Genomic DNA, 9,564 nt, shown 5'->3' with positions numbered 1-9,564 from the left:
ATAAGATAGGGTGAACCGGCATTGGTCGAAGAATAAGGCCCACCTCGCTTGTCGGGGGTTTAATCTTTTTGCCGACTGGAGGTAGGCCAAGTTTTTGTGATCGGTCCAGACCAAAAACGGTTGGCCATTCTTCTAGGGCAGGTGGGCGGTAGAAGTTTGCAAAGCCCAGGAAGCGTTGCAGGTCCTTCACACAGGTGGGGGTAGGCCAATTGGTGACAGCAGTGATTTTGGATGGGTTGGTGCGGAGTCTTCCCTGTTCAATGATGAATTCCTCCAGGAATGTCATGGAGGGGGAGTGGAAGACGCACTTCTCAGCTTTTACATACAGGCGGTTTTCCAGGAGTCGAAGAAGGACCTGGCGAACATGCTGGATGTGCTCTGTGAGGGAAGAAGAGTAAAGGATGGTTAAGGCAAGAGTGTTGTTTTGGTCTTTCCCATCCTGGAAAACTGATGTGAATACAGTGTGAACCCTATGATTAAAGGTTTGGATTGTGCTACACAACAGGCCATCTGGGAATCATGAATTTTCATAGCAGAAAGCCTATTAAATTATTCCTTTGTGTTCAGTATGGGTTCATCCTCTGGTGACCATATGGGGATTTGAGTCTGGGAACTATGACAGTTATGCCAAATAACAGCATTTTTGCAATACTTGTAAAGACAACTTAATCCATCACTCTCTTCTAAAATTATGTCTATGCTAGTAATTGCAATGGCAAATAGGATTTGAAAGAAACATAATGAAAAGTCCCTACAGAATGTTTACTGATTATGTATTTCATTTGTTTCCTTTTCAGCAAATGCTTTCAGTATTCATACCAAGTCAGACTAACCAAGGACTAAACAGACTAACTCCAGCTCTATACTTATTATAGGCTGATAATCATACTACTTTACTCTTACAAACATAGCAAATAAGTGCATCCCGCTCACATGCTGGAACAAGACAAGCTATGGTTCAATAACTACTACATGTCAAAATATTCACTGGTTAGATGTGAGATTGAACAAAGTTGCAGGACAAAATGATTAATCAACTGCTAATGCAACAAAAACACAAAAAGGGAAATAAACATGAACAACAACCTGTCACAAAGAGATTCATCTACACATGGTTCAGGTCAGTTTAACTCCATGTAGAAGCTGTACATGTTTGTATGTTGTGTCTCGGCTCACTTCTGCTATAATCATAGCGGAAGTGCACACCTACACACGCCCTGCTTATCTAATGATATCATTTATGACCTTTATGGCACAAGAAGCAGAACAGACAAAAGGCAGTGAGGCTTGAATGCTTCAGTAGTTACCATTATGAGCACATTATGAGTGAGAAAAAGTGGCATATAGCCAGGTGGCGAGTGTGAAGCCAGACTGCTGAATGTGCTTTAACTGTGAACATTTGTGGAAACATACAGCAAAGCTGTTGAGAGTCCATGGTGGCATTGAGTCTGGTGCTTTAAAATTCTTATGAAAGAATAATTTAAGTTAATGCAACTTTTTGCTTTTTGGTTAGTAATTTTTAAAATATTGAAAAATGAGATAAAAAAAATCCAGGAAGCAGGGCAAAAGCAACACTCCTTGTTAGGCAAGAGAAAAAAAAAATCATATAAGTAACATGTCATGTCACTGTGCGTATATAGATTAATGTACAGGTGCTTTATGTATATAAAGGTGCTAGAGAATTCTAGGAGGAAAGTTTTTTTGTTTTGCAAAAAGCATGAAATGATGCACATATCCTTTTTCAGGTTGACAAAACTGGGCAACTGAAGTAATAAATTATTTGATGCCACCAAAGCATTTGTGTATTTTAATTTCACTGGACCAAAATACTATGGATTAGGATCAAACAATTACACAAAACAAGTTAGTAGCACAAGTATTGCAATTGTCTCTCTCTCTCTCTCTCTCTCTCTCTCTGTTTCTCTCTCCCAGACAGACAGACAGACACACTATTATTCTCTTAGATCCTATTCGTACCCTGTTCTATTTAAAAAAGTTAATTCAACAAACAAATAATGAGCCAGAAAGAGGGCTAAGACAGACAAGATGAAGTCCATTTTTGTTTTATTTTTTCTAACTGCAGATTGAAAGTATACAACCAAACATCATGATTTGATTTTTATTATGAGACTCATAAATAAAAATACAAAAAAATCCACTACAAAAACAATCTACTGTTAGTAGGATGTAAAAAAAAGTTTTCTTTATATCTTCACTATCAAAGGCACAACATTGACTTTAGTGACAACATGGAGAAGAGAACCTGCAGCATTAAATCTTTTATTTTTCCTTTTTATTTTTTTCACACTCCATCAGAGAACACTGAAATGTTACAAAGAGATGTGTCTGATTCTACATGGAAAGAAACAAAAAAGAACAACCTCTATATCAACAGATGGTGGCTATATTGGTGGCACAGCTTAACAGGAAACGCACTGCCACGGAGAAAAAAAAATAGCACGTTGTCGCTGGAAAAGACAAAGGACCTTTGCAAAGCTCTAATGCAAATTTAAAAAAAAAACAACAACATACAACTGACAATAATAAGAGAACAGAATAAAGAAAATAAAATAATAATTGGGCACCTTCTAAGATTAGGCTAAGATTAGGTGCTGAGGTAGACAAAAACTATAACAATTCAAATAACAACAAAAACACTATTTTCTTAATACAGAGCAACTTGACTGGCACTTGTGCTGTCACAACAATGGAGGAGAGAAGTAGCACAGACAAGCCAGGAAAAGACACAGAGAGAAAAGCTTTGTTACATAAAAAGCTTTGTTATGCTTGGTCCGACAGGGCGATTGGTCCTCAGTGCTAATATAAAAAAATACAATGTCTGGTGCTTTGTTACTCAAATAGTTTTTAGTCTAGACCTCAATGGCACATGCACTGCAACACTGCATGAAATGGCTACTTTGTTCTAGAAACACCACACCAAAACACAGAGTGCCAGCTCCAGGGATGCCATGATTCCTCCGGCAAACTTAACATCCCCTTCTAAATGCATTTTGTAGAAAAGAAAAAGTACTTATAAATGGAGCAAAGCAGAAGGGGAATACCCTAGTGCCAACCTACCAAAACGGAGGTTTTCTTTATTTTTTTTCAAGAGCAATATAAAGTTCTCATCAGCAAACCTGTTGCTGACAAAACAGAAGAAGAAAGATAGAACAAACAATCTGAGCGGGGGAACAGGCTCGGCCTTAATTTTCTTGCAGAAAAACAATTCCGTGGAGTAAATTTTGTCTAAAAGTCTTCCAGGACTTGTTTCCCCACTGTAGCCTGTCTGAATTCCAATAAATGTTTTCCTCATGCTTTGTTCTGTGTCGCTAAATAAATTCTTACAGGTGCCAATCACAGAGTACAGCCTAAAAATAAAAAGAAGTGAAAGCAGAATCCCGGTTGCTATTTCAATAGCATTAAGGGTTTATTGCAGTCCTTGAAAAAGAAGCCCTGCTCTATTCAGGATAAAAATAAAAAAAAATATCAGGTCATTTTTGAGCGTCATGACATCCCTAGGGTACTGGAGACACCATTTTTATTTTCTTCTGAAAATACAGAAACTAAGCAGATATAGATGGATATTTTTGTTGAAAAATTTCCATTTTTAGGCACAAAGATAGTACAGAAACATCGGAGGAACACTGAGGGAAGAACTATATCGATGCCAATGTATATATATTTTTTTCCAACATAGAGAAAAAAGTGGCATAGAATATCATTTTATTTTGTATCTGATTAGTGCATTTTTCCACTAATACACACACACGCACACACGCACACGCACACACAGTTACACGCTCTTTTACGCAATCTTTCACCTGCACGAAAAAGTAGAAAACATTCAGAGGACGATGATAAGAATAATGTGACTGAAAAGGTCTTGCATTGTGGTGGTTCAGACTGACTGGGAATATTATAGTGGGTGGATATTATACGAGGGTGAAAAAGCCCCCTCAGCTCACAGTGTTTGAGAATAAAATGGCAAGACACCACGGGACATGCCATCCCTTCTTTTTTTTTTCAAGTACAAAAACAAAACAAAAAATATGTTGACAATCAAGTTTGATTGCGAAATTGTGAATGACAAGTACTAATTGGTCAGTTCGGCAGCATCCCCCTGCCATTCTGTATTTTATCATCCTCTTTTTTTTTGTTTTTAAACTTACTTTGTCACATACAGACACATTTGTAGAATTTGTGGCGGATAGATTTAGTCCTTCACCTACAATGCAACTGACATCCAGAAAGCAACACTTATTACAATATGTTTACACACGTTTTTTTGTCCAACAATATCAAAGAGGAGCAAGGCAAAAATGAGTCACACCCAGCGAGAGAAAATAACAGGTTAAAAAAAAAAAAAATACAAATATTTGTGCCCTGCTGTAACCCTCCACAAATGGAAAAAGGACTGACACGGAATACAAAAATATCACAATTTTTATATATCAAATTGCCTTTGTTGGCTCTTGTTCAGGAATACACTAATTTCTCAAGAGAGCTTGTCAGCTGAGAGAATCTCTATTTTTAACCTTCTGGTTTTTCTTTTTTGATTACCACTTACAGTCCCAATTGTCCGACGCACTCTGCATCATTGCAAATATGACCTGTCCTGGGCAGTTAGGCATTTTCGATGTAACCTCCTTTTTTCACATTACAAAACTACAATTCTGTTCACATATTTTCAAGTTTAAATTCTTGTTGTTGAACCCTATATAACAGAACTTCCTCTTATCTGCCGCATCCATCTTAGTCATTACTTAAGGCTTCAAAATTGCTTTTTTTTTCTCTGCTCTTCTGTGGTTGGAGGTGCTGGGGGAGACTATAAGCAAAGAATAAACATCCATTTGAATGACTCTCAGTCTCCACTTTTGTTACCTCTTACCCTTTTATATCTATTTTAAAAGACAATCATACTGTAAATCAAAAAAGCATGAGATGAAGCTGCAATGATGAAATAATGCTAATCAAAAAACAATGTGCTTTTGCCTAAAACAGAAAAGAACAGAAAAGAACTTAGAGGTAGCTTTTTTAACAAATGACCAAACCTTCCAGCTCTTTAACAAGCAGGGGTTAATAATACCGAGTTTGGTGACAAGTAATGCACAAAGAAATACACAACGTTAGAAAAACCAACAAATCTCTTCACCATGGCACTTAATTTTTCTCTGTTTACATTGCTTCATCGTGTTGTGCAATGCATCTTTCCAACACACACTCAAAACACAAAAAAGTGTACACACGAGACAGAAGGGAAAATTAAAATACACAAGCAACATGAGGTCACAAAACGAGGTAATTCAAGTACAATGCGTTGAGATCAAACTCAAGGTCAATAACAACAACAACAACAACAGGAGATGGGAGATGATGCATAGGGACAAAACCACAGAGAAAGAGTTGATTTATTCTGTCATCTTACTGGTCGCCCCCCTAAGCAGCTGGGCCAGGTCTCGTCCAATCAGTGATTTCCCCCTTTTCCACCAGCTATTTGGATATGTGATCACCCAGTTAATGCTGTGACATGCTGTGATGCTCAATAAAGCCTTAGGTTCAACTGTCATACCTGTGGCTGTGGTCGCCATACAGGTCTAATCCTGCATTTCAGGGACATCAAAAAGTCGGAAATTCCTACCTCCTACCAAGAGTTAGCCTTTCAGTTTGAGCTACATGCAGGGTTGTTTTTTTTTCACGGTGATGTTTTTCCAAGAAGTGGTTATGTTAGCACTGCTGAATACACTATAAATACTGCTACTACTTAACGTTATGCTGGAGCAAACAGCAGAGTATATTTTGCGTAAAAACCTGGTGGTAACTTCAGTGCAAATATATTTGGGATCATATACTACTCATATACTAGGACAAGTATCTGGTTTAGCTCTTTCGTTAAATTCTTCCAGTCTATCAAAACACCTGGTGGTGAATGATAGCCCTTATTAATTTAGCATAGCATTTACAGCTGCTGGAAGGCTAATTATGAGCTGCTGATAGTGGTTGGGGAAAATCTTTGAAGAGTAATCACAACCTCCATTGATGGAGTTATAGATTTCTGGCTTTGAATGAAAGGCAGCATTAACCTACTGTTTTGACACAGCCTTGTACAAACCTGGCTTTCAGTTGTTCACCTTCATGTTTTGTTGCCATATAACAGTCTTCAGTCTGCTACACCACCTCTGACAATGCTAATGTGTGCAGCTAAGGCATTCCCAGCACTTCTTCAATGTTCACTATAAGCAGTCAAAGTCACAGGACTCCCACGAAAAGCAGCCTTTTCCCATTTTGTTTTCCATTACTGTGGTAAATGGACAAGTCTGTTGTGGTCAAAGTGTTACTGTTAATGTGTCAGTTTCTGCAGTTCATCGTTAGTGTGAGATAATGATAGACATCCGGTTAAATGTATGTGGATAAAAGCAGTCCAGTTATCTATTGCTGAGTAGGTAAACAGGCTGGGTTTATTGTGGCATACTGTAAATAGCGAGCTATTGATTTAATGAAAAAATATATACCTTGCACACATCAAACAGAGACTGTTGTCGTATTTCTTTTTCTTTTTTTTTTGCCTGTGCAATCAAGCCATGATAAACTATGATGCAGAGATAAAAAAATATAAGATGAAAAAGTGACACATATTAGCCTTTGGCTCTCTGGGGAGAACCGCTGTGGGCCAGTGGTGGCTTGACCTTCACCAGCCCTCATCTGACACAGATGAAGAACCAGAAAAATACTGAGAAAATCAGGGAGACAGCCAAGTAAAAGCAGCACTAGCATCTCCCCCCTTACAACCAAATGGGTGGTTGGTTTGCAGTATTTTAGTGCTCTCATTCATCCAATTCAACTGTTTCGTTTACTGCATATGCCTACTGGCACCACGGCTGATTCTCAGGGGCTATCTTACTTTTGCCACTGGGGTCTGAAGGAACTCATGTACGGACAGGTTAACTGGCAGATATCTGTGAACACTGGAGAGATCTGTGCCTGCCATTCAGGCAGAAATGACTGGAGGTGACTGAACAGATACATTTCCCATTTAGGATGGAAAAGATTAGGGGCATCTTTAAAGCAGGTTATTCCAACTCTGGAGCATTTATTTCTTTAATTAATTTAAAGACAGTTCATTTGGCATGTCCAAGTCCTGCTCCAAGATAACTTTGTTGTGGTTCATTACTACCAGAAGCATGAACATTTGGGGCCTTAATGGGAGGAATTTTGGCTTCTGTAAGGCAGCAGCTCCTCATGGCTTAAAAAGCCTAAACTGATGACCATATCCTTCATGGTATCACAACTACTATGACTGCACAGGGTGAGTGTAAAAACACCAAAGAAGGAACTCTAAAAAAAGAATGGAGTGAAAGACATGACTCCAGATGGCACAGATGTGCAGGTTCAGATAGCCCTTGAGAATCTGCTTTCTCACCACTGTGGCAGCAGCATCCAAACAGTCACTTCCTTGCAGCTCACTCGCTTTATGGCGCTGCATGAAATGACCTGAAATAATGACACAGTTGCAGACGTAGTGAATGACCCGGTGAATCCGAACAATGGTAGAGAACATCTCTCCGTGTCCAAGTCTTCCTCTTCTTAGCACTTTGGTCCCACCATCACAACCCCTTTTACCCCGTTGGTCATCGCCGCCTTTGCATGAAAAGAAAAAGAGAAAACAAACCCTCTTGCTTTCGAGTCTTGCGCCGTTGACATTCCTCAATTGTCAACACTCCACCATAGCTTCGTGCCACCTATCCACTCAATTACATTCCCCTTACCTCTCAACCCCCTCTCGATTTTCACACGTACCCTCCCCCTCTTCACTCTCCCGGTCTCAGACATAGCAGAGGTACAGGTAGGTCTTCTCTATGCGCCAGTCTGGGGGGATGTCTTCGGGCTTGTGGCCTTTCATGTGCTTCTGCATGGCTGACAGGCTGGGGCAGTACTCCAGGCAGATGGTGCATTGGTAGGGTGAGGCGCCGTTGTGGGTGCGCAGGTGCTTGATCATGGCCGAGTAGTCCCTGGATCGCTGGTGGCACAGCTTGCACTCGAATGGCTTCTCACCTAAGGATGAAGACAACAACTCTGTTAACCACAGTGCAAATCAATAAGAGTATAACGTCCTTGTTCAAGACTGATGTGTATATTCATCTGAAAATAAATGCATTTGATATAGAAATCAATTAAAAGAGAAGGAAAGGCTGTACACGTCTGCGAGGTGTTCAGGTAGACTCTGTGTAACAACTGTGCAATTACTTTAACAAAATGTGACGTAATAGTGTGACAATTCACTAATCTCCACCCATCCCAATGAGGTCCTGGCTGTTCCAATTACAGTACTCTGGAAAGATCTGAGAACACAGTGAGAAAGTGGGAACAGAGTCAGTTCTGGTGAGAAACACAAGTGACTGAACAATATGACAGGTTGTAAACAAACCTGCCAGAATATATAAGCCACTTTATTTAGGGCAGAAAGTGCCACACTGCACAGGTAAACTGTGTGCATGGTAAATATGCATAACCTGTATGTCATCTGACTGCTTGTTTCTAATGCCTCTTCAGAATTCCTTTTAATAATATTACCAATTACCAATTATCTCAGTGACAGTGTCATTGTTACTGAAAGCATGGTAACTGACTGTAATCAAACCAATGTAACCTTTAATAGCAAAATAATCTCTTCACAGTATATGAAACTCGTTGTGTTGCTGTTAAAAAAGGTCTCTATGTGAGGACTTCGGGGGAATAACCCATCACCACTGATTCAAAAACAGATTTCACCTTGTAAGCGCACAAAAAAATTCATGTTATGATAATCGGGCAAGTGGTAATCCCCGAGTGAAACCACAACTATCTCCTGAACAGCAGTAAAACTGCCTCCCATCATTGGTTCAGCTCTAAGAGAAAGAAGAATAAAGGCATACACATACAGCAGTGATTTACTCACCTCTGAGTAACAGTGTCAACACAGTGCCAGTCCGGTCTATCTGAATATCCCTTTAGTAGATAACAAATGATATTTTAATTATTCTTGCGGTTGAGGGGATAAAAAGCCTTCGTGCCCAACCATTATCAAGTATTGTTACTGCTTTTAATAAAGTACCCAACTGTATCAGGATTTTGGAACTGTGAAAAGATTTTCCTTTTTGTTTGTCACACTGTGCAACAGAAGAAAATAAAAAGGCAATATCCCCATATTTATTTTAATGTGCAACTATTGAAGGGGGCAGCTGAGAACGTGCAGGAAAGGACTAACTTTTTAATGTTTAATGTCTGCTATCCTTAGGAAAACAGTCGTATAAAACTAAAATTGTCTGACGTTAGATCCCCAGAGACATCTGTGCAAACCCAGTTTTATTGTGTTCATATACGCTTTCAGATCCATAACTATTTATCACAGTTGAGATCTTTCTTGACCTTGAAAGCAGCAAAAAACAAAACAAAAAAACAAACTCAAGGTCAACATCTTAGCTTTTCCTGAAGCTTTCCATTTTATTTCACAGGCATCTGTGAAATAGTAAAATGCAGGTCAAAGATCCAGAATACAAGGAGGAAGCGCTTGTGTTTCACACCCTGCTG

At 39.2% G+C, this 9,564-nt stretch overlaps 1 protein-coding gene across 3 annotated transcripts in view; it reads right to left on the bottom strand.

Annotated features, from left to right (window-relative positions):
- Positions 1-6,551: 6,551 nt before the first annotated feature.
- The window catches only part of zbtb16a (zinc finger and BTB domain containing 16a), a 130,015-nt gene continuing 127,002 nt past the window's right edge, over positions 6,552-9,564 (bottom strand). For 2 of the 3 annotated variants that reach the window (XM_020598408.1, XM_020598409.1), the window contains exon 7: positions 6,552-8,049. In XM_020598408.1, coding sequence (XP_020454064.1) covers positions 7,820-8,049 — 230 coding nt within the window. In that variant the 3' untranslated portion in view covers positions 6,552-7,819. The remainder of the gene's footprint in view (positions 8,050-9,564) is intronic. The other variant, XR_002274804.1, reaches the window with a different exon arrangement.

The sequence above is a fragment of the Monopterus albus genome, unplaced genomic scaffold (genome assembly GCF_001952655.1).
Source record: "Monopterus albus unplaced genomic scaffold, M_albus_1.0 scaffold38.1, whole genome shotgun sequence".
NCBI classification, from domain to species: Eukaryota; Metazoa; Chordata; class Actinopteri; order Synbranchiformes; family Synbranchidae; genus Monopterus; species Monopterus albus.
This window is presented reverse-complemented; position numbering and strand designations above follow the sequence as displayed.